Source organism: Ictalurus punctatus, chromosome 1, assembly GCF_001660625.3.
Source record: "Ictalurus punctatus breed USDA103 chromosome 1, Coco_2.0, whole genome shotgun sequence".
Taxonomy (NCBI): Eukaryota; Metazoa; Chordata; class Actinopteri; order Siluriformes; family Ictaluridae; genus Ictalurus; species Ictalurus punctatus.
Window position 1 is genome coordinate 28,491,011 of NC_030416.2, and position 26,242 is coordinate 28,517,252.

General features: G+C 38.0%; 1 protein-coding gene across 3 annotated transcripts in view; it reads left to right on the forward strand.

Moving 5' to 3' along the window:
- Window positions 1–11,462: 11,462 nt before the first annotated feature.
- col15a1a (collagen, type XV, alpha 1a) overlaps window positions 11,463–26,242 on the forward strand; it is a 91,237-nt gene continuing 76,457 nt past the window's right edge. For 2 of the 3 annotated variants that reach the window (XM_017479277.3, XM_017479283.3), the window contains exons 1-2: window positions 11,463–11,746; window positions 11,839–11,915. In XM_017479277.3, the coding sequence (XP_017334766.1) occupies window positions 11,718–11,746; window positions 11,839–11,915 (106 nt within the window). In that variant the 5' untranslated portion in view covers window positions 11,463–11,717. The remainder of the gene's footprint in view (window positions 11,747–11,838; window positions 11,916–26,242) is intronic. The other variant, XM_017479289.3, reaches the window with a different exon arrangement.

Sequence of the window (26,242 nt, forward strand, 5' to 3'; positions counted from 1 at the left end):
TATGTGCTGAATGTATAGCTTTGTCTAGTGTATTAATGTTGTTTGCTGCTGTAGCTCCAAAATTTCACCTCGGAGATCAATAAAGTACATCTATCTATCTATCTATCTATCTATCTATCTACTGGCTCTATCTATTTATTTATCTGTCTATCTATCTGTCTGTCTGTGTGTCTGTCTGTCTAATTAGATATAGTAAAGATTTCAGAAACTGAAACACCTTGTTAAGAAAGAAGGACTTTTTGTCCAAAATGCCCTTTTTCTCTGGGAGCTTTGTGTACTACATTTGGCCTGAGAAAAATGTCAGATGTTGCCACTGTTGAATTCTGGAAATAAATAAATACACAAATAAATAAATAAATAAATAAATAAATAAATAAATAAATAAATAAATAAATAAATATGAAAAATTGGTTTTCAACCAATATTGAGTTTTTTTCCTGCCAAAAATATATTTTGTAATCTCTACTTTAAGAAAGAATAAATATATTTGACCAAAACAACATTTTTAACCTTACCTTGTATACCTGTCTGCAAAGCTCATGTTAGGTAAGAAGCCAGTGGTCAGTGCTGTAAGTCTGCCTAAAGATTCTAAAACCTTGCTAGCTAAATGTGCTTTTCTCACAATTTCATAAATGTTTTTTGGAGAGCTGTGTGCTGTGACAAAACAGATATAAACTTAATCTATTCATTTTGTAATCTGATATCAGCTCTCAAAAGGTCTTTGAGGCTCTTGCACCTTCTCATGATCATCATTAAAACATTGAAGAGTACTTACACACGCTATACACAAGACATTGGACAAAGTTTTTTATTTTTTTAATTTTTTGAATGACTTAATACATTCATAAGAAAAAAATTTGAACAGAACTGAACTTCAAAATGCAAGAGGGAAAGTTTTCAGATCAGGAAAGTCTTTCAGAACTAAAGGCTCTTGAAGTTTAAATTACCTCTGCCTAAGTGGCTTAACTATTATGGTGTTGAGGCTTTAAATGTTAGAATCGCACCACATCTTAATAGACATAATTTTTATGTAAGTCTTTGTGATGTGTCTGGTGGCAAAAACATGGCACAGTGTTCCTCTAACACTGACTTCCTCTGCACCCAAAACGAATCCCTATACAGCCTTTTTTCTGTCAAAGGCTGGCCCTGAGAGTTGCGCTTTTATAAGTTGAAAGATTGCTTGAGTAATCACTTCATCTTGTGTACTTGAGAATAAACAGAGTCCCAAACAAATACCGTCCAGATATCTCAACCTTATGAAGAAACAAAGAATATGGGTTTATCACAACATGTGTTTATATTGTACTTTTATAGTTTTCCTTTATCGCATCTTGTTTAACAATTTCTGGACTTGCACATATCAGCTGTGCAGTGATTCTAAATAAAAAGTTTTAAACTATCATCTAAGTAGGCCTTAACACTGCCTTACATGAGAGTGTTTTTAAAGTATGGTATGCCATGGGGAAGTGACACTGACATCAAGTTCAAGTGTTTTTATTGTCATTTCAACCATATACAGCTAGTACAGTACACCGTGAAATGAAACAACGTTCCTCCAGGTCCATGGTGTTACATAAAACAACATACTAACCACATGAGACACAGAACTAAATAAAATCTACACATTTCTACATAAAGTACACATGCAGAAGTGTGCTAAAAACACAGGACAGTACAATACTACTAAAACAGGACAATAGGCACAGTAAGTGACGGTGTAGCGCCAAACAGTACACAGTTTTAGTGTGGAAGTGTCTGATGTAACAGGTAGTGAAGCAGATAGGTGCCAAGGAGTAACAATAAATAATTTAAAAATGGTATCAATGTAAACATAACATGCTATGACTGAGTATTCAGTAAATTAGGTTATACCAAATATGGACATAGCAGTGTGACAATAAATTAAACACTATATTTTTATAATCAATTAAATATAGAGGATTTGTGCTATTTTAAAAAGAGTAATGAATGGGTAAGTGGAGAGGAGGTGTGTAAAATGCACTGCTGTACTGTATGTTTCCCAGTTCATTCCTTAAATATTAAACAACACCAGCTGCTTCAATGTTAGGTCATTATCTGGCTCAAACTTATACCACAGTCAGAATTCTGTGTAAATTTTTAATAACTACTTCCTTATGATCCGGTTTAAATTTTCATTTTTCACCCCATATGGGTTACCATTCTGTCATAGGGCACCATGCACACACACATTCACACCCATTTAGAGTCACCAACCCACCATTTGTTAAAATGATCAGATATCAGTGCTGGATGCAGTATGGCTTATTTTCAATATGGACATCATTTAAGACCATCTGAGGTCAGAATAGTGAATAACTGTCATGCCTATTGGGAAAACTCCACCCTTTTCTTTCTCTTAAGTCTACAGTTATCTTCCTCTGAATTTCAGTACTAGGTCTTCATTTATTACAAATGCTTGACTCAACTCTGAATATATGAATATGAACTCGCGAGAATGAATGGGAGTAAGCTATGAATGCATAGAGTCCTCAAATGACACCAAATCTGGTTTTCTCTATACCATAAGGCATCATGTGGAGTCCTTCTGTAGTTTCTACTGTAAACACAAGGGCATCAAAGATGGCCAGGACGCACTATGTGACATACAGTGTATGGAGTTTTCCTACATCCTTCCATACAGTACATGTCCTGTTTAATGCCTCAAACACACACACACATACACACACACTTCCGGGTTTCCTCTCTTATAAACATGCATATGCCTGTGTACACAGACACACATACAGTACACCCCCCTGGCACTATTTCATATTTTTCCAGCTTTCCACTCCTCCTGTATAAGCAAGGCTTTCCCAAACAGGAGCCTGTGTTCAGAACTGGCCACAGCACCAGTTCAGCCAGGTTGGCTTTAGATACGAAATCTCTGATTGTGTTGCATCAGTGAGCAGCCATTTCTATAAAGTGGAGCTGCGACAACACAAATCTGAGCACAGCATAGGTGGCTGAACTGAATTTTACAGTCCAGGATTCAGTGCATATTGTGTCATGTGACCCTCATTGAAACAAACTCGTACCCAAAGCCCTGTGGCTTTAGTAGACTTCTCCATGTTTGTGTGGAATGTAGTAAATAATAGCACACCATTTTTTAAATATCCATCCATCCATCCATTTTCTATGCCACTTATTCTACACAGGATCATGGGGAGCCTGGAGCCTATCCCAGGGAGGTCAGAGCACAGGGAGGGGGACAACAGATGGGGTACCAACCCACTGCAGGGCACAATCGCACACACACTCACAGACCCATTCACACACTACGGATAATTTGGTAAAGCCAATCAGCCTACAAGGCATGTCTTTGGACTGGGGAAGGACACTGGAGTACCCAGAGGAAACCCAGAAGCACAGGGAGAACATGCAAGCTCGTTACACAGGGCGGAGGCGAGATTTGAACCCCCAACCCCTGAGGTGCAAGGCAAGCGTGCTAACCACTGAGTCACTGTGCCACCCCCAACTCCATTTTTTTCAGGTTTAGAGTTTTTTTCACACAATATTTTTAATTGCGTATAGGGTTGTAAGATTAAGCTTATTAGACTTCAGTGTAGTACTTTTTAAAAAATCTTTATCTTCAATTTTATTAAAGAACAAGATAAGTTTATTGAAATAAACTTATTGTATAACATACAGTATATGATGGTTAATATGCCCCAAAACCCTAAATATTAAGCCCTAATATTAACCACACTGCTGAACCCGACTCTCATCCTCAGTCTCTCTGTGGTCCATGTATATTTTGTATACTTTTCTAGCCACAAGACTCAGAATCATGATGATGCAATCTGATTGTTGTTATGTACACTCAGCACAAGACAATTCCTTGAACACCAAGACTCAGACTCAGTTAACTTTTCTGTGCAAGATGTAGAGAATACGTCTTTGCAAATAGTTTTGTTTGAATCAGTTAGCGGTAAGGAAACAAGATAATGTTGCGTGTTTGGCAACTGGCTACAGGAAAAGGTCTGTGGTTTGTTAACTGCTTTGTCATTCAGATAGCCTCAAATAGTCCAAATTTGGCAAAACATACCACGCTTTATAGTGAATGCTAGAAGTCTGACTTACAGGACTACATAAACCCTCTCTTTAAACCGTGTCCTTAGCCCTAACTTTTAACATTACCACTCTGTCTCATAATGCTAACCCACAATGTTAACCCTGGCCCTCAAACCCTCATACACACACACACACACACACACACACACACACACACACACATATATATATATATATATATATATATATATATATATATATATATATATATATATATATATATATATTACTGCATTTATGCTGTATATATCAAATCTCTAGATAATGTTTGACAAGGCCGATTCATAAGATAAGATAAAAAATTTTAAGGTGCAGTCTTATCACAGCTGCCAAAGATGACAAATTGCAGACTCTGTGCTTCCAGGATCCCCCACAGTACAGTGGGCTGACTCAAGACACATTGATATTTGCTTCTTTCTGTACGTGTGTGTATGTGTGTGTGTGTGTGTGTGTGTGTGTGTGTGTGTGTGTGTGTGTGTGTGTGTGTGTGTGTGTGTGTGTGTGTGTGTTTGTATCTGTTTGCATATGTTAGCTAACAGGAACATGGCCTCTGATTTAAAGCCAATGAGGGCTGCAGCTCCCCCAGCTTTTCTTAGGAAGCTGAATCACTAGCATGACCTTTGACCTCAGATAGTGCCTGTCTTCAGTCTGTTCTTCCAGTAAATTTATTTCTTCTGTCCTCTATGTCAGAGATTATCCTAGGAAGACTTGGCATGAGGTAAGACACCAGTTCATTGCTGGGCAACATTTTCACACATTCACACAGTCATACATACCTCGGGGAAATTTAGCAAAGCCAATCCATCTACCACTTGCAAGGTTGGAGGAAACTGGAGAACCTAGAAGAAAACTCCTTTGACAAAGGAAGGATGTGCAAAAAAGTGAACAGTGGACTAATTCAACAAAGCAGACTTCATATAAAAACCATAATGAACTTTCCTTTACTTTCACACTATCCATTGTTACCCAGATGAGGATGGGTTCAATTCTGAGTCTGGTTTCCCTCAAGGTTTCTTCTTCATATCATCTTAGGGAGTTTTTCTTCACTACCGTTACCACAGGCTCGCTCAATAGGGATAAATTCACACACTTAAAATCTCTATCCTGTGTTTATATGTTTCTGTAAATCTGCTTTGAGACAATGTCCATTGTTAAAACTGCTATATAAATAATACTGAACTGAATTGAATTGAAAACACTATACAGACTGTGACCTGATCTCAGGATGAAACTGGGGACTCTGGAGATGGGAGTCAGCAATGCTACTCGCTGTACCACCGGCTGTGATGAGCACACAAAAGGAGCTTCCTTCCAAAATTTCACCAGATCTTACAATTACAGCTGTTTGTGCATGTGTGTGTGGGTGTATGTGTAACACAAAAAGACGTGGAAAAGTAGCATGTGAGTGAAAACTGATGTGCAAACGAAATCCACTCTCTTGAAGGGAGTAAGTCAATACAACCTCCACTGCTGTTTTCCCTCCTCCCGAGGCTTAAACCAATGAGACCTGACCTTATGAGGGAAAAGCCGAACTGGAACCGGCCATTTTTAAATTAATTTTATTCTTTATTTCCTTTTTCCATGAACGTCTAAAGAATTTAGGACAGATCTAAAAAAGATTAAAACAATGAAAAACTTTGAGCTAATTATGCCTGCTGGGTTGAAACAGAACAAATGCAGTTTTGAGTGTAGCTTTGTCTATATTCATTTTTTATTTATTTTTAAACAATTATTTCTTGCAATCTCAGTCTCTTAAAGCATAATGGGTTTAACATTATCATAGTTCAACACTTCAGCTGGGTTTATGGTGCGTAGAGTGTTTTAATGGTGTATTAATCAGTATTAAAGATGAGCTGATTTTGGGAGATTTTTTGCTGTTGATATTGTAGAGTAGAGAACTCGGTTGTGTTGGATGGTTATAAGTGAGCTCTATTCTCCTGCCGACTTTGTGTCCCCTGCACACCATGAGTTCATGTTTACACTCCGGTTTGATGCTAAAGGCATCTGGTGACACAAAGCCCCTTCAGAGCTTGGCAGCGGTGGGTGGCCAAGATACACAAGCATCAAAGCTGAATTTTGGTCGTGGTTGAAAATTTCAGCCGTTTATATCCAGCGTATAGCTATTACTTAGTTTCACTTGATTAACCTGTCTAGTATGTGTATATAAATGCTTATATAATTAACACGGTGTACAATGCAGCTGCCAGATGCTGTTGGATTTGCTCAGGAAATGGGCTACCTTCAGGTTTGCAATCGATGCCCACTTCACTTTTTTCCACTTTGATTTTTAATTGTTTTGCTTTAAATATCTTTGAAGTTTTGGGTTGACACTCTTCAGTTCCGTCCACATGGGCCTTTTTTCTCTCCCATCACACCTGTTTCACGTCACGTTTGCTAATGAACTGCTGTTAAATCAGATTTATTAGAACAGAGAAACTGCAGTTTCCCAGGCATGGGGCTGAGGTCACTCCATTATTATAAAACCACAAATATGTTCAAAGGAAACATACTTACTGATCCTTTGTCTCTTATTTTCAACCAAAGTTGATTGTTTCCCCATAGAAAGGCATTTTTCTATCTTCACTTACCAAGGGTGATGCTGACTCATGGTAGACCTTGACCTTCATGTCAAATCTATTGAAGTCCCACAAAGTCTCCCTGTCCTCATCACCGACAATACACCTCAACAGAACTGTTTTCCTACAACACAACATCACCATGGAGATCATTTCACAGTCAGAGCAAGAGACTACTTTTCTGCAAACCTTACACTCTCCACATGGTTTTGACCAACTTGTCAAACTATGAGATATACTGTCTCAGCAATGCACACACACGAAAAAACACTGAAACTGTTTAATGATCTCAGATATGATTTATGCTTTAAGTGCTTGGTTGTGGTTGGTGTTATCTCTAAATCAAATACTCATACTGAACAAAAATGGATGAAGGCATTAGAGAGTGCCATACACTCATGAACCAGATGTTCTCTTTCAGGCTTTCTCAAAGGAAATGTTAAGCAAGTTAACACTCAATCTGTACAATGGTTTTGGTTACCTCAAAGTGTTTATCAATGTGCTTTCCCTGTTGTAAAACTTAGTTGGTATGGTTGTGTGAGAACACTTTAAACAAAAATAATGTGGTTTAATTGTTAGTCATGGTAGTATTTTTGGTTAAAACTTCTGTTAAAGGAACAGTTCAACCAAAAATATAGTGAATTAGACAAGATGTGTTTCACTACTTCAGGTTTGTGCTACAATATGAATATAGCTAATAAGTACAAGAAGTTTATACACAGCCAGTACTGTGTTAGCACCATCGCTAAATCATCTGCTTCAAGTTGTATCGAGTTTCAGTGTCTCAAACAGACTTTCTAATCTGGTTTCTGACACTAAACTTTATGACAATGTTGTCTAGAAGAACAAACAAAAATATGTCACATTGCTAAAAACAGTAACAGCCATATTGAATGAGGAATCTCTTAGCAAACAGCTTGGGATCAGTCAAACAAATGTCATATCAGATATGAGGTGATTTGAGAATCCCAAGATTTGAAGCGGAAATTCAATTTTAGGAGTAATCTACATAATAATGTAAGTCCAATATGATATTTGATTTGATTTATGGTGGGGCACAGTGGCTTATTGTTTAACAATGTATCCTTGTACAGGTTAGGGGTTATCCTCTAAGGTTAGGGGTTCGAATTTCGAGTTTGCATGATCTCCCTGTGCTTCGGGGGTTTCCTCGGGTACTCTGGTTTTTTCCCCCAGTCCAAAGACATGCGTTGTAGGCTCATTGGCATTCCCAAATTGTTGGCACCCCATCCAGGGTGTCCCCCCCATTGTTCCCTGGAATAGGCTCCAGGATGCTTGGATAAGCATTATGGATGATGGATGGATTTGATATATCTATTTTGAGCAGTGCTGGAAGGAGGCTGCTTTTCTGTGATCATCACAGCCATTTTCTATGCTAAATTGTCTCTAAATGTGAATGTGTGTGTGTGTTTGCCTGCAATGGACTGGTGTTCCATCCAGGGCATAATCCTAAGCACCAGATTCACTAAACAAGTTAATGAACATACATTGTTTGTTTGTTTGTTTGTATTTAACACGGAATTATTCTGTTTTATTGAACTGTTACAATTAACAATGGTATCACTGAGCCAAACAATGTTTTGGATGTGAGTGTGTGGGGATTTACAGTAGATATTATATGCCCTTATTATATGCACAATACTATACTGTAGTCTTTTCCTTGAATTACACCGTAGCAAAATTAACCCTATAGCTTTAGCGTAAACTGAAAAACCAAACTTCAGATACCAAACACTGTATATCTTTGCTGATTATTTAAATTTGGTGTATGGAGAAATTCCCAATAAAAAGTGCACGGTTAAGGTTTAGGACACCCAATTTGGATTATGCTTTGTATTATCTTAAAGCATTTGTTAAAAATAGACTTTGTGTAAGACATTTCAATGATGCGTTTATTTAGAGGAATAAAAATACTCTTTATATTTGTCTTTGTCTTGTTTGTCTTTATATTTTTGAACTATAAAGATAAACTTCATAAGTGTCTTTCTTACTACTTGCACCATTTCACTCTACATAGTACAAGATCCCATGAGCACTTGTCTGACTTGCCCTAATCATAAATCAAAATCCAGCAGAGTGACAAAAATCACTTCAACATGATGTCATACATCAGCCTTGAAAAGCCAACTATGGCTTCCCAGACTGAAAATAATGTTTTTGCAACACAGGAGCCTTCCGGCTTGTCGTGGATGTCCCTGATGATTCCTCTTGAAGAGCTTTCATTGGTTAGATGTCAGTGTATCAGTGTGGATAGAGAAGGGAATTCCAATGTCCAACATTATCTCTCCTTATTCTCTTTGGCACCTTTCAGGCACCATTGAAGGAGTGAATTCCATCTCCCAAATGAAATACCCCTAGAGATTAATCATAACCATGCTCATGGATTTGTCATTGGAAGAAACTCTTGAATGTTTCATCACTGTCTCCTAGATGTCTGAGAAAGTGAAGTCATATGTTGTGCTGACCACTTTGAGGTGGTTGAGGTATGTCTGGGGGAATATAGTCACAGGGTTATACAAAGTCTCCTCTTTTGGAGCTTTGAAAGAACATGAGTCTTGTTTTGACAGTGAAATCCTGGTTCCATCTGTATTTATGAGTGTGTAGTATTACCTGTATTCCTTGTTTAAAGTTGAAACATCGGTCTAGATTTGGCTTTAAACCTTTCAGTGGAATTAATTAAATTTTGCAGTTAAATCTGGATGAAGTCCATTTGTTCAGTACAGTAATAAACCTTACACAGTATCTCTCAGTAAAGATATTGCAACCCATGAAACAATTGTAATCCAAGTAAACTCCCTTCTTGGTTGAATCCAGATGTGCACTAGGCCAAGGGAGCTTATGCAATTTGCATTAGAAACTGTTCTGTAATGGACTTAGAAATATATGAAGGTGATTATGAGGGGTTGGCTTTCTGTAAAACTCCTAAACATGGGAGTCATCACACTGTACTCATTTCTAAGCAGGTGGTTCATAAACCCCAACTTCAAATCCATACCTCAACCTCACCTTGACCTCCATATGTTTGATGATGTGCAATGTACAAAATATGGTACATTTCAACCACTTGTGCTGGAATCATAACTAATACTGTATACATTTAATACTGTATACATGATTTCATAAAATGTTACTTGTTGCTTGTTTTGTGTCCCTATTCCTGGTCTATATAAGAACATTGCAGAACACTGAAGTGTTATCCATACCACTTATCCTACACAGGGTCATGGGGAGCCTGGAAGTTTATCCCAGGGAACTCTGGGCATAAGGCAGGGGACACGCATTGCAGGGCACAATTGCACACACATTCACACCCCCATTCACACACTACAGACAATTTAGAAATTCCAATCAGCATTTCAGCCTACAACACATGTCTTTGGACTGGGGGAGGAAACTGGAGTACCCAGAGGAAACCCCTGAATCACGGGAAGAACATGCAAACAATATGCGCACACAGGGTGGAGGCAGGATTCGAACCCAAAACACTGGAGGTGCGAGGCAAACATGCTAAGCACATGCCCTCACCCCAATACTGGCTCTCACATTTTCAAATTCATAAAAATTCACGCAACTCAATTAATAGGAAGAATAAATTTAGGAGTTTAAGTTTAAACATTAAATTTAGGAGCATTTGAACCTTACAGCATTTGTATGAAATTGTATGAACAAAATACAATCACAAATTAATTTGAATTTCTCATGAGCTCAGGTTGCCGTCTGTCTGTCCTTCTCTCTCTCTCTCTCACTCTCAGGTTAATAGTGAGGAAAGGAATTTAATTAAGATGGGAATTGTGAGTCACTTTAAATGTAAATTGGTCTTTTGATCTCTGTTTGTTTTGTTCCTTTAGGAAGGGGAACCCCTTTATGAAGCTAAGAACAGATATCTAAAAGACTAAATTTAAATTTTTAAATTTCTAATTTTCTAAATTTAAATCTAAATTTTTTCTCTTTTCCCAAAATGAGGTCTGGAGATCCCAAGCTGTCTATGAATTTCTTCAAAGCGGCAGTGATGCAGATCATGATCAACCACTTAACATCAACTCATCAGCCAATGAACAGGTTATATATAAAACTAAGTGAACTTATGTATGCATATGTATAAATAATGTCAACTTTAATCCTATGGCAAGTTTTATGAAACTGAACAAAAACACACACAGTCTAAGTGGTTTTGCTTTTGAGGGTGCAAAATCTAGGGATTAGTGTGTCTAATAAATTAATTTGATTTTATGGTTTTAGTTATTTGTTAGGTAACGTGACTACACTGCTGGGAAAAAAAACCCCAAAACAATAGAAACCCTCACAGAAATTCTAATGGTTTCCACTACAAATACTGTTAAAAGCCATCAAATAACCATTAAAACCATTACTATTTTTGGTAGCACTAGACATAGCATGCCACCAATAGTAGGCAACAAATTTCCAATAGAGACCCACAGGGACCATTACAGTTTCCATTAAAACCAATACAATTCCCATTAGAACCACTAAAACCATTACGAATTTTATGGTTTCTATTGTTTGTTTGTTTTTTCAGCAGGGTAATATTTGAAAAGTTGGATTATAATAAACTCAATCTGAGTTGTATACTGACGAGTATGTTCTTCACTGTGGAATTTGTGCTTGGTTGAAAAAGTTAGTTTGAAAAGCCAGCTATATGAACTATGATTGATACGATGCTTTGCAAAGCGCAGCCATCTTTTGGGGGAGATAACGTGGGAGACTTGTCTTATCGTCAGACTTTGAGGAGGAGACATGGCGTGCGTCAGTGAGAATGTGGGAACGGTGCAGGGCCGGATAAAGGTGGAGGTCCACGGCTTGAGCCCGGGAGTCAGATTTCAGTGTTTTTGAGGGGGCAGATTGAGCTGAGGGTGAACTGAGGCTGTCTTTGTTCAGGAGCAGCTCCTGAAGGTGCGGAGCAGAGCGCAGTAGAGCAGAGCAGAGCGGAGCGGAGCGCGGAGGCTCACTCACTGCGCCAGCGAGGAGACACACAGCGCCTCACGGTTTCTGCTTAAACCTGAGCGCGGAGACATGACTCGCGGAGATATGCCTTTCTTAAGGTGAATTTAATAAATATTTGATTTGTTTTGTTTAACTCGTTTTCTGAGAGGATGTTTCTCATGCCATCTCTCAACTCTTCTCCTGTCACCAGACTGCCGCCCTGGTGCTGCTTGTTCCTCGCTGCTTTGTGGCTTTTCCATCCAGCGACTGCGTTCCAGCTGCAGGACGGTATGCCACTTTTACACATTTTAGCACTCTTAAAGTTTTATTTATTTTTTTATGCACAGAACAGAGGCGGTTGTATGCTTCTTTCATGTGCTTTGCCTACGTGGTGAGAACAATGAAGTTTGAAGCTGAGATTGAGAAACACGTTTAAGGAAATCCTGGCTGAATGTGCAACTTTGACATTTTGCCCAGTTGAATGAATGAATGAATGAATGAAAGCCATTTCTCCAAATATGTTTGATCGTTTCTGTTCACGTACCTAGAGTTTATAAACCGATGACACTGACATAAAAGGACTCAGATATCTCACTAAGATTTGCTCTGACTACCTCGTCACGTTTCATGTTTGTTATGGAGTTTGTTATGGAGATGATGCGCTATTGCGCACAGTGCATCGTTTTCCCTTGTGCTTTGTGCAAACGTTTTTGAGACTGAAGAACTTCATCACCACCATTCCCAGTCCTGATCCTGGAATACCTCATGTACTGCATGCTTTAGTGTTTTCTCTAACACACCCACTTCGACTCTGTTAATTAGCTGAATAGTTGAATCTGGTGTGCTAGGATTTGGCATGGTCACATTGAGTAAAGCAAAGATTTAGCGCTCAGTCCAATTGCTGCAATACATTATGATTAAGATTATGGCCCATTTGTTCATGCTGTGAGTTATGAAGTTAGCCATGGATGGTGCTGATGTAGAACGGTGTGTTTGTAGCTATAAGCAGCACTGAGGATTTCTCAGTGTGATGTGTACAAATATAATGATGCATTCCTTCTCTTAAATTGAAACGGTTTTCATCATAATTTGATACTTTTTGCAAATTTGTAACATGAAATGTTGCAAGGCATAGGGCCAGGGTGATAAATTTGATTATTTGATTATGAATTTGAACAAAATGCAAATATGGTCCTTGATCATTTCAGTTGGTTCAACTTTTATAAGAGATTAAGTAGACGACCAAACTCTCTTTATCTGTTTCCTACATTTATAGCATGTGGCAGATGCCCTGTTCGTATCTTACAAAAGTGAATGGACATTATATTTATCTATTTTTTTGACAGAGCTTGAGGGTGAAGGGCCTTGCTCAAGGGCCCAGCAGTGCTGGAATTTGAACTTGTGACCTTCTGAGCATTAGCACGCTGCCTTAACCACTGAGCTACCCCTGCCCTGAATACTAATATAAGGTTAAATTTAAGGTGTTCTCTCTGATGAGCTACTCGTCTTGCTCTGACCAGCTACCAGCTGCCAAAACACAAACTGAGCTAATCAAACTGGTAGACAATCTTTACCAGCTTAAGCCATTTTCCAGCTTGTCTAATTTAATCAGTAAAGGTTTCAAATAGTCTGATTGCCATACATGCTTGTTATTTTCCTACAACATGTAACTTGTCTATGATGCAGCATTAGTAGCAGGAATTTGGAAACTGTTTCCTTTTTACTAGCACTTACCATAAAGTAATAAAGGTGGTCTACCAGTTTGACCAACTTGACATGTGTTTCGTCTGATAGCTGGTAAGACAAAGCCGGATGTTCTCATTAGGTAAATTACCTGCCTTTCAGAACTAGCAAATTAAGCATGCATCTAGGTTTACCTAGGGTTGCACCTTTTCCCTGACCATCATTTAGAAGACGAACTGAAGATGTGATCGTGGACTGATAAATCATCCTTGTCTTCATGCCTCAAAGTCAATGGCACTGAAAGACATCCTATGATTTTAACTACAAATTACCTCTGTAATGAGTGATGGGTGGCCAAATGCAGTCCATACATCTGTAGGAATAGCTAGCAAATAGCTATTATGCCAAAGAGTAGGGACTATATACCTGTAATAACCCATAAAGCATGACATTACATACAAAGGCTGGCGTGTTTTCAGACTGTAAGATAATGTTGTGAGCTCATTGCAGACCCTGTTACGTATGACTGGCTCCAGGCGTACAGAAATGAAGCATGCCAAGGAATCACATATTTCACCTTACCATACTTTGGTAGCAAGGCTGTTATGATGGAAGTGCTGGTAAAACATTTTACCATTGATACAGCTGTTGTAAACTGGCATCAGTTTGTCTCTTACGTTGGTGACAAAGTTTCTAGGGCAAGATTTACTGGTTTACATACTGGGAAATTGTCTTCCTGGTGTATTTTGGAAGTGCAAGTCAGTTTTAAAAGACAGATTTGGAGTGAATACTTGGTTGAGGTGAGTTGGGATGACTGATTTTTTTTTTCCCACTAGCTGGCTAACTATTGCTATTCGGCTAATACTGAATGGATGCTGGGTATTGTAGTATTAGTGCACTGATTGGTGAAAACACAACAATGGTACAAATTGGAAATTAAGGTAAAATGGTAAGATGTTGAGAATTGCAACACTGGGCTACAGAATACTACATAATGTGAGGAATAAAACACAATGAACCTTGCTGTTATATGAAAATATTGCATAACAGGGGGATTTATCACCACAAAGTGATTATTTTCCAACAACAGCATGTCCCAAAATGATTCATTCCTCTTATACCAATAATTACAACTTTCAATGTATTAATGAAAACCACACCATACTTTTTATTCATTTATAGTCACACTTAATATTGTGGAAGTTACAGTAGCAAGATAAGTTATTTCATGTTATCACTTACATTATAGCAGCTAGAAACAGTTCTTCCCTCAGCAGCTTCTGAAACTGGAAAGCTCAAAATCTGCTGTCTTGAAGATTCTCCTCCTCCTCCTCACAGAAAACTTTGATTATACGTTTGATTATCAACATGTTTTTTTAATCCGTTTATTATCAGACACCGATTATGTTGACCGTTGGCCATACACGTCACTGCAAATGACTTACTGTAGAAGCAATAAAGTATAGAATATGTGCATTAGTCTAAAATTTTTATCACTTGAAATCCAGCCAGAGGTATTCTCGAGCCATGCTGTTAGAGTAAAGAAATCAACGCCTTCTGACCAATCAGATTTGAGACTTTAGCAGTGCTGTGGTATTAACTATGTTGAAATGATAGTCTTATGCTGAAATGTTTCCTTGACAGTTTTTGTGGCTTTATTGATTTTGTGCATCCATTGTGTAGAGGTTTTGACAATAGAGCTTATGGAAATGAAGTCATTATGTCAGTATATGCATGACAGAACTGTACTATTGTATGGTTGACATTTGACTTCTGTAGTTTTATGACTCATCATGCAGGAGAACACAGCCAGCAGTGTTGTGTATTTGCCAGGCAGCCCATTTGAGGACAAATATTTCCAGCCACAGCTGTAAACACACATGAAATAAAGCCGTCGCTGTGGAAACCACATCGCTGTGTATACGCAGGAATGTGAACCCTTTTCTAATTCAAATGATTGTTTGATTCGCATGTTTGAGGTCTGCAGTAGTGTTAATGGTAATTCACACAGTCTGCTCGGTGTGTGGTCAGTGAGTTGTGTGAATCAGTTTTGCAGTCAGCATATTGAAGTTTTCAAAGTACTGACTTGTTGCTCTTGGCTTGAAGTAAATCCACAGCTGTCCTATCAGCAAAACCTTGAACTTCTTGCACTGTGTATGTTCTAGGGCTGAAATGTCCTCATTTGACCCTCCTCAGAGAAGTATTTAAACAGACATTTAGAAGGAGGTACCTTTAGCACTTCTGCTCTATGTCTATGAATTTGTCTTAGCAAATGAAGGAAAGGCTTTATTTAGTATATTAGTCTCAATTAAGTCTCATTCAGTACTTTATAATAGCACTTCCTCCACAATCGCAGCTTAGGCTACAGGTCCTAGTTATATTGCAAGCAATCAGCAATCAGGCTTAAATTCTTTTTACCAGAGGCAAAATTTCTGCCTGTTTTGAGGGTACCCATATTCAGCATTGAATTTATTTGTGATGTCATGCTCCACAGTAGTTAATGGCTCATATTAAAGTAGACACTCAGAGCTTTAAGAATGTGCAGTTTTTCATAAGCATGTCTTTTTTTAAACTAGCCTAGTGAGTTTAAATGTTTTTTGTTTTTTTTGTAATTTTATTGTGGCAGTTGTAGTCACTATACTCCACACACATAAGCCCAACAGTGTCCTGACTAATCTTATAACAGACTTTCTGTCATTTCCTGCCCTATACAGTGAGGGGAAAAAAGTATTTGATCCCCTGCTGATTTTGTACGTTTGCCCAGTGACAAAGAAATGATCAGTCTATAATTTTAATGGTAGATTTATTTGAACAGTTTGTTTGACAGAATGACAACAACAAAAAATCCAGAAAAACGTATGTCAAAAATGTTATAAATTGATTTGCATTTTAATGAGGGAAATAAGTATTTGACCCCCTCTCAATCAGAAAGATTTCTGGCTCCCAGGTGTCTTTTATACAGGTAACGAGCTGAGATTAGGAGCACACTCTTAAAGGGAGTGCTCCTAATCTCAGCTCGTTACCTGTATAAAAGACACCTGTCCACAGAAGCAATCAATCAATCAGATTCCAAACTCTCCACCATGGCCAAGACCAAAGAGCACTCCAAGGATGTCAGGGACAAGATTGTAGACCTACACAAGTTTGGAATGGGCTACAAGACCATTGCCAAGCAGCTTGGTGAGAAGGTGACAACAGTTGGTGCAATTATTCGCAAATGGAAGAAGCGTAAAAGAACTGTCAATCTCCCTCAGCCTGGGGCTCCATGCAAGATCTCACCTCTTGGAGTTGCAACGATCATAAGAACAGTGAGGAATCAGCCCAGAACTACACGGGAGGATCTTGTCAATGATCTCAATGCAGCTGGGACCATAGTCACCAAGAAAACAATTGGTAACACACTATGCCGCGAAGGACTGAAATCCTGCAGCTCCCGCAAGGTCCCCCTGCTCAAGAAAGCACATATATATGCCCGTCTGAAGTTTGCCAATTAACATCTGAATGATTCAGAGGACAACTGGGTGAAAGTGTTGTGGTCAGATGAGACCAAAATGGAGCTCTTTGGCATCAACTCAACTTGCCGTGTTTGGAGGAGGAGGAATGCTGCCTATGACCCCAAGAACACCATCCCCACCATCAAACATGGAGGTGGAAACATTATGCTTTGGGGGTGTTTTTCTGCTAAGGGGACAGGAAACTTCACCGCATCAAAGGGACGATGGACGGGCCATGTACCGTCAAATCTTGAGTGAGAACCTCCTTCCCTCAGCCAGGGCATTGAAAATGGGTCGTGGATGGGTATTCCAGCATGACAGTGACCCAAAACACACAGCCAAGGCAACAAAGGAGTGGCTCAAGAAGAAGCACATTAAGGTCCTGGAGTGGCCTAGCCAGTCTCCAGACCTTAATCCCATAGAAAATCTGTGGAGGGAGCTGAAGGTTCGAGTTGCCAAACGTCAGCCTCGAAACCTTAATGACTTGGAGAAGATCTGCAAAGAGGAGTGGGACAAAATCCCTCCTGAGATGTGTGCAAACCTTGTGGCCAACTACAAGAAACGTCTGACCTCTGTGATTGCCAACAAGGGTTTTGCCACCAAGTACTAAGTCATGTTTTGCAGAGGGGTCAAATACATATTTCTCTCATTAAAATGCAAATCAATTTATAACATTTTTGACACGCGTTTTTCTGGATTTTTTGTTGTTGTCATTCTGTCAAACAAACTGTTCAAATAAATCTACCATTAAAATTATAGAATGATCATTTCTTTGTCAGTGGACAAACGTACAAAATCAGCAGGGGATCAAATACTTTTTTCCCTCACTGTACGTTAATCTTTCAAACTATGTCTGTTAATCATGTTAAGACTACACTTAAAAGTCAAAACCCTCACTGAATCCTAATTTGAGTTTAGGCAGAATTTTTCTAGGAGACCAGCTGGATTCCATATTCATGTGATTTTCTCTTGGTAGGACAAAAATTCAAAGGTCAAAATGACTGGCAAATCAGCATGCAAATTCTGGAAATTGGAAGAATAAACCATTTTCTTTTTTTAACTTCACAAAAATCTTATGTCATAACCATCTTATTGATGATAATAATGTGATGTACATGGACACCCTTTGAAAAGAACATTCCATCTAGCACTATAAAAGGTTCTTTAGTTAGGCGCTATAGAGTGGAACCTTTTCTAAAGAGCTAGAGCCCTTCATCATAAAAAAATAACCCTGGAAGAGTCTTTTATATAATAGTGTAAATTTTAATCCAATACAACATACAGATGACCATTTATTTGTTGAGGGCCAACACTGGCTCTCTTCAAGCTATAGTATTCAAACTCTCAACCTTTTAGCCACTATCACAGAACCGTAATCCATTTCCCAAAGCCATTACATTTAGCTAATTACTGGCAGGGGGTAAAAAGGTCTGGGGATTTTTAAATAAATTTCTCCAAAATGGCAATTTATAGATCAAGTATGACATTCTCACTTTAAGACTGCTAGAAGGTATATAGCTGGAAATATCTGCCCAGCACAAACCAGATACTGATTGAAAATCTCACTTGTAACTAGTGAGCTGGTTGATTGGCATGTGTTGGTATCAAGCTTCACTGACAAAACTTCCAAAAAGTGGTTTGGGGTAAAACAATCAGCCTTTTTTTTAAGTAAACAAAGACCAGTGTGTGTCAGCCAAAAATAGCTTGTACCCTGACTTTGGTATTAGGTTTCTCAAAGACATTTGGAAAAGATATAGAGGATCACTTATCAAAATGAAGAACTGGATACAAGCCTTTGACCTTTAATTTTTTTTTTAATGATATTGTATTTCTTTGAGCAGGTCAGACCATGGTGAACCACATTTGGAACACATATGGCAGTATTTGGAGCTTCTTAGTGATGGTTTACAATTTGGTGATTTACAATTTTGAATAGTAGAAGAAGATTAAAGATGTGAAAATGCAGTAATACAACCAAAATTGTACAGTTATACAACCAAAATTCCAAAAAAAGTTAGGACAGTAGGGAAAATGCTAATAAAAACAAAGAGGAGTGATTTGTAAATGTACTTTGACTTGTATTTAAACAAAAAGCGTATAAAGACAATGTATTTGATGTTTTACCTAATCAACTGCATAGTTTTTGAAAATAAACATTTATTTTGAAATTGATGCATGCAACATGTTTCAAAAAAATTGGGATGGGGCAATTTAGGACTAATAGTGATGTGACAAGTTGAAATAAGAAGGTGATGTGAAACAGGTGAGGCAATCATCTAATCACAGTATATAATTAGCGTCCAAAAAAGGCCTAGGTCTTCAAGAGCAAGGACGGGTCGAGGCTCGGCAATCTGTCAACAGATGCATCAGGGAATAATCCAACACTTTGAGAACAACATTCCCCAAAGACAAATCGGTAGGATTTTAGGCATTTCACCTTCCACAGTGCACAATATAATTAAAAGATTCAAGGAATCTGGTCAAATAATGGATATCCTGTAATGGGCTCAGGAATACTTTGGTAAACTTTTGTCATTCAACACCATTCATCACTGCATCCACAGATGCAAGTTAAGGCTTTACTATGCAAAGCAGAAGCCATACGTCAACACTGTCCAGAAGCGCCGCCGACTTCTCTGGGCTCGGTCTCATCTGAGATGAACAGTAACACAGTGGAATCGTGTTTTGTGGTCTGATGAGTCAACATTTCAAATAGTTTTTGGACAAAACAGACGTCGTGTACTCCAGGCCAAAAAGGAAAAGGATGGGAAAAGAATGGGGGAAAATTCCGCTTGCTAAACTTAACCAACTGGTGTCTCCAGTGCTTAGTTAAATGCTTAATAAGTGTTATTAATAGAAAAGGTGATGTTACACAGTGGTCAGTCCACTGTCCCAACTTTTTTGGAGTGTTTTGCATATCAGATTTGAAATGGGTGTATATTTTCAAAAATAAATTCAATTCACAAAGTAAAACATCAAATAATGTGTTAATAATGTGTTTTTAATATACTACAGGGAGAACTGAATTTTCAGATGACTCTTTTGTTTGGGTTTTTTTTTTTTTTTTTTTTGCATTTTCCATACCGTCCCAACTTTTTCAGAACTGGGGTTGTATGAACATCATGTATCATAGTACACCTCAAACACAGCTGCTGAAGCTGAAAATAAAAAGTTAATGTGATGTGTGAACCCAGCTGTGTTTAAGTTTCAACATTATGAATCAGTATAGGATGCAAAAGAGTGAGATTTTCCTCTGCAGCACAGAAATATATTCCTTCAGTTTCTGGAAAAAATGAAGCAGAGGATGCAAGCGTATCCAGAGGAAGTCTTCAATGGAGTACAAACATGGGCTGTAGAAAAAAAGACTCATCTTTTTTTCCCAGTGAGTCTTAGAGAACAGAAAAGCCTTTTAGTGAAGCTGAAAATTGGAAAATTATTTCTGTATTTCATTTGTTCTATGTTACTGCTCATTATACAGACCCCATATTTTTTTGCACCTTGCGAACAGTTTCTGATTTCCTGTTGTCTCTTGGTTCTCAGAGTGCATGCATTCTTGGTTTGTAGTGGCCTGAGCGATGCCTAAATAGTGCCTCAAGTTCATCTGCTTAGCATCTGCTCATTCACCATAGTAGTGTCCTGCTCTAGAGACATCCTCCATCACAGAAAACCTGTACCATCTGGAGCAGATGAAATGTCAGTTGTGCTGCACCATCTCAAAGCAATACCCATTAAGTCAGACTGTGTACTCATAGCTAGGCCATGTATTTTGGGCTTGTATATATTAGAGAAATGCTCAGGCAATTGGAAATCATAACAAAGCATTTTACAAGCAACATATCCTCCTGTTGTCAAGCACAAATGGTGACTGTTGCTATTCCACTCCCTGCTGGTTGTGTGATCTCAACAGGAACGTCCAAACAATAGCTCAGGAAACACAGTACCATACGAAGCTGCATGGTAGGGGAACTGATCGAAAATGACAACATATATCCATGTTGATATGATGACTATGAAGAAAAGTAAAACAAAAGAGTGTGACAGGATTGTTCCATAATCTGCATGACCCATCATAGCCAGTGGAAATATAAATGCCATGTGCAGCTTTGGCAAAGTACTGAGCAAATTGTATTAGGTAAAGAAATGTCACAGGAAAGACATTATGTTTATGTTATTATCAGTTTTTTTTTTCAGTGTTCTGTTGGTAATTACTTAAATATATCAATTTCAGCACTAAATACATTATACATTGCCACCATGATTGCAGCTCTTTAGAAACAAAATGATATCAGTATTATGAAACATCTACCATGGTTGGTATTGCTAATTGGAGGCAATCTACAAATCCCTCAAAAATACAAATATCCATGTATGCTTCCAGGCTTTCACTCCTCACTCTTGTGACTACTTACCTTTCCTATTAGCTTCACTACATTTACTCAACAGCGTTGCGTCTGAAATCAAGTACTGTGACAGTAAGTACTGCATTCGATTCCGTACCTACTGCTCGGCTGTTCATACAGTACATACTGATGAGTGTATGTGTGTAGTATGAACACAATCCAGACATACTACATCCGCCATGTTGGCATTGTCATGTGACCTACGACGTCATCATACTTGCAAAAATTTAAGGGGCCCACCACATTAGAGCACCTGCACTGCAACTCTTTTTTCTTGTTTAAACCTTCAACAAGTTAACAATTTACTCAGGTGTTGTTAAATGAGTACGGTTTAACCACAAGGAACAAATTGTAATACCTAACACTTACACTTAAAAAGAGCCGACGAGGTGCCTTCCGCCATTTTTGATTCTGACAGCACTTCCATACTAGCCCCGTTGCCTTATGGGATAACGCAGTGTCCACTGGCTCCATACTGGAGAATCTCAGCAGACGCAGTATTTCATCCGGGTATTTCTCACATACTGTTTTATGGATACTGAGAATTCTGACATACTACTCCTTTGGCTTATTGTTTTTCGCCCACTGTATAGTAGGGTAGTAGCGACATTCAGATGCAGCTAATATTTCCACTCCCTTGACGATAGATTTGCTTTATGCTAAATCAAAAGATTGAGTCAGAGAGGCATGGTGGTGAGGGGTGTAGTGTTGCTGCTTCACAGTTCCGGGGTCCCCAATTCGGTCCTGAGCTTGGATTGTTGTCTATACATGAAGTTTTGCATGTTCTCTTTGTGGTTTCCTCTGGGTTCTGTGGTTTCCTCTTGAAAACATGCTAGTAGGTGGATTATCCACGAATGCAAAAATTTCTCCTAGGTGTGAGTGTGCATGTGATGGACCATCATTCCATCCAGGGTGTGCTTCAGATCCACTTTGACCCTGACTAGGATGAATCTGTTACTGAAGATGAATGAATAAAAAGACTTCGATCAGTAGTTAGTCAGTATTTAAGCTGGAGGCTATGTAAGTTGTTATAAATTAAAGATGGAAAACAAGAGATTGGAAGTGATTAATGTTTAAGGAGGATGAAATTCATATATGATTATTTTGCATAGTTTTTTTTTTTTAATAATTGACTAAATGTAGGCAATTTTATCTATATGCACTTTGTACTTTTATGGACAGTCGACAGTTTAAGTCACAGTGAAGTCGTCATACTCATACTCAGAGCTTGAACAGACATCAATCCATACGGAATACACGGATATTTATGGGTTGTTTTTATCTAGTCTGGATGGAGTGACTATTTGGAAAGTTTTAGTTCACACTACACAATAGGGGAACTTCCAGCAGGTGTGCATGTTTTCAGATTGGCAGAGAAACAGGATATGACCCTGGCCACCTACACTGAATCTACACATCACTATACATTAAAGGCAGTAAAGTTTCCTCTGAAGTTTGCTGATTAAGTTGGAACATGAAAGAAATTACATTGGATGAAGTATAGGGTGTTGATAATAACAGAGAGGAAAGGGAAATGGTGGGAACAGATGTATGGGGTCTGCATTTCATAAAGAGTTATGATTCCGCGTGTCTAGCATTCCGTTAAAAAATCACCTGATGTAGCACATCACAGTAAGACCTACTAGTGCAGTAACATCCACAGATTATTGCAATATTGTAAGCCTAAACTCCTAATCTTAAATCAGTATTTGGAAAACCGCCACATACTGTCTAGAGGATGTGTGTTTTACTGCACCAGATTATTATAGACACAGTGTCATGTGTTAGTTTAAGTAAAGTCCAGGGATTTGTCCACTTTAGTTAAGATGATATATAAGTTCTGATCACAGAAATGACTTAACCATTAACCACCATGCAGACAGTTATAGTGTTCATTATGTTAATCGTATACTTTAGGTTTTCGCTAATCTGCAAAAGTGCTTACTTTTCAAAGAGGTACAGTATAACGTTTAAGCCTGTAATTTGAATGTGCATAAAAATATATATATATATATATATATATATATATATATATATATATATATATATATATATATATATATATACACAGACAGACAGACAGATACTCCTCAGCTGTGTAGCATTTTTATGCAATTTTATGACACTACCGTAGGACTATGTTGAATGGCATTTCGATGCCATTTGATGCCATGGCCTTGTGGGAAAATCTGTCACTTGTATGTAACCATATGTTGATGTAATGTTCTTCTCAATAGTGTCAGTAACACTTGCTAATATTTCTTTACTTTTTATGTTATCTTTACCTTCCTACTGAAATCATTTGTTTTAGCAGCTAATCATTGCTTCCCTCTGTTGTTTGATTAAACAGAGGAACAGTTAACAGTTAACTAAATTGAACAGATAAGCCTATTGCTGCTGAAGTTTGGAATATAGTTATGACTCATTTAGAGTTCTAGAATTTATAGCTCATGAAATGTAATCAAAAGACAGAAGCCAAGTCCTGAAGTCATGATTAAGGCTTAAGTAGTTATGTGGTTTGTCAGCAGACATTAAAAATGGCTTGTGAAAGAGCATTTCGGAAGAGTTGTTAGAATATGCTCTGTTGCCAGACAAAAATCAGTTCCATTGTTGTCCTTGTAGTTGCCTTCTGTGTTGCATGGATTAACCCTAAGAATCAAAAGTGGTCCCAAGTTTCCTTTTTGGCTATATATAGCTCATTCCACAATAAACTTGTCTTTATTTGCTTGGTGTACCTGAAAATGTCTCTATTACCCATTTGCGTAATAAATGTTCTACCACACAACACTAGTTGTACTAATTTACTCTAATTGCCAACTCTGCATTTGTATTTGGAGAAGAATTTTTTTTATTTGATTAGGCTGAGTGATCTTTATACTGTGTGTTCTGTTTTATTTTGGTTTGTTTTTGTTTTTATTTTTTTAATAATAGTTCCTGATGCTTCCAAATGAAAGTCACTTATATAAAACCAAGTGAAGGGATGTAGAGGAACCAGACTCAAAAGGGAACCCTATCTCTTCTGCGTGACACTGGATAGTCAGAGTACAGTATATATTATTGCTCCTCTACATCTGTATACTACAAAGTCAAACAGTACTAAGTGTGTTGAAAAGATGTTCAGTGTGAGCATTATACTATTTATGTCTTTATCAGCAACATAATTTATAGAATATTTAACGAGGACCACAATGCACACGTTTGTGGTATGTTATTCATACACTATAGGAATACTTTCATTATTTTAAGTGTTTTGCTTGAATATTTTGAATAATTAAAAAAAACACCCCAGACTTTTATATGTCAGAATATTTAGAACTAAAATCATCAGGCATTTTAGTAAGTACTGCACTGTTTTGAGTATACAGAGGAATGACAAACTTTTTTCCCCCCAGCTAAACTACACAAATCTGTTTTGCCTACTAATGAAAAAATAAGCACTAAAATAATACATTTCTTGTTTAAACTTATTAAACTGTGGAAATAGAGTTGCGGTCGGGTTAGAAGCAAATGCAGGAAGTTCATCTTAAATGACGGTGATTCCAACTGACATAAAGAAAAACCCTGGAAAAAAAACACTGGAAAGTCGTCAAAACAGTATGGCCTGTAGCTGTAAAACACTGTTCTAGCACTGAAGTTTTATTTCCAGCAGGCTCCTGAAGGTTTTAGTAAGCAGTAGCATCTGCAGGCTGTCACTTCAGTCTAACCAGCTGGATGACGGCACAACTTTAAAAGATGAGTGAGAAACTTTTCGCCAGACAATGTAACTGTAGGAACAACACCTGCAAGTGAAGTGGGAAAGAGGCTAACACTCGTCTCATCTCTGAAAGGATTTTTGCTAGATCGATTTTGAAATTGTTTGCAAATGCCTTTTACTATCTGCAAAAGAGTCTACAAAAGAAAAAAAAACAGGTTGGCATAAATATTTATTGAAAAACATACTGAGTTTAGAGTATACTGGCTTCCTGTTCTTTTATAGGCACAGTACAGAAAACATCTTGAAAATTTTGACTGTGGGGAAAAAATTAATTTTAGGTGACAGCAAGTTGTATAGATAGAATCTGATCCCAGTAGTTTTCCAATAATTTTACACTTCACTAGAATCCAACTATAGTAACTGCTACAATGAGATATTCCTCTCACAGATGTGTGTGTAATGGATTTGTAGCATTTCTGCCTCCCAGCTCCTCAGCTTGATCCTGAGCTGGAGTTGCTGTCTGCATATTCTACCCTTGTCTATGTGGGTTCCCTCAGGGTTCTCAGATTTCATCCCACCTCTGGAAAAACATGACAGTAAGTGGATTGGCTACTCTAGTATGTGTGTACCGTGTCCTGTGATGGACTGACATCCCATACAGTGTGTATCCCCAATTCACACCCGGTGTTCCTGGGAGCCACTGTGACTTTGAACAGGATGGTGTTTGGTAAAGATGAGTGAAGGAATGAATGGTGGCCAGATACAAAGTGGATCTGATGTGAAGCGAGGTTAGAGATATGTGACTTGCTTATGATCACATATGTGAGAGCTTTGTAAGTATTACATTAATACAGTTCTCTAATTCCATAGCTAAAGAGGAGGTTACCTACACTAAGCTGTTTCCCTTACTAATGTAAAATACTTTTTAAATACCTATTTAAAATCATTAAACAGTGGAAATATAGTATGCAAATGCAGGATGGTCATCGTAACTGGCTGTAATTCCAGTTGACTTAAAGAAAAAACCCTGATCATCTCAGAGGTTTTACAGTTTCATTATTACTGTTAATATAGTCATCTCAAACCTGAAAAGGAGGGTTCATTCTATTTTTGGTGGTTAGCTGTGTCCAACTGATACATTATCCTTCCAAAAACAATGAGAAGAATGCACAGCAGTGAGCAGAAACACTGACACGGTAGCTGTTTCACTGTTTTAAATCAAACAGGCACAAGACGTACACCAAAAAGTACATAATGGCAGTTTCAGTTCCATGATTTTGGATTAGCTCCATTTCTTTTTGAATGGGGCAGATTTTGTGTGGTTTTGGGGTTATTTAACTTTGA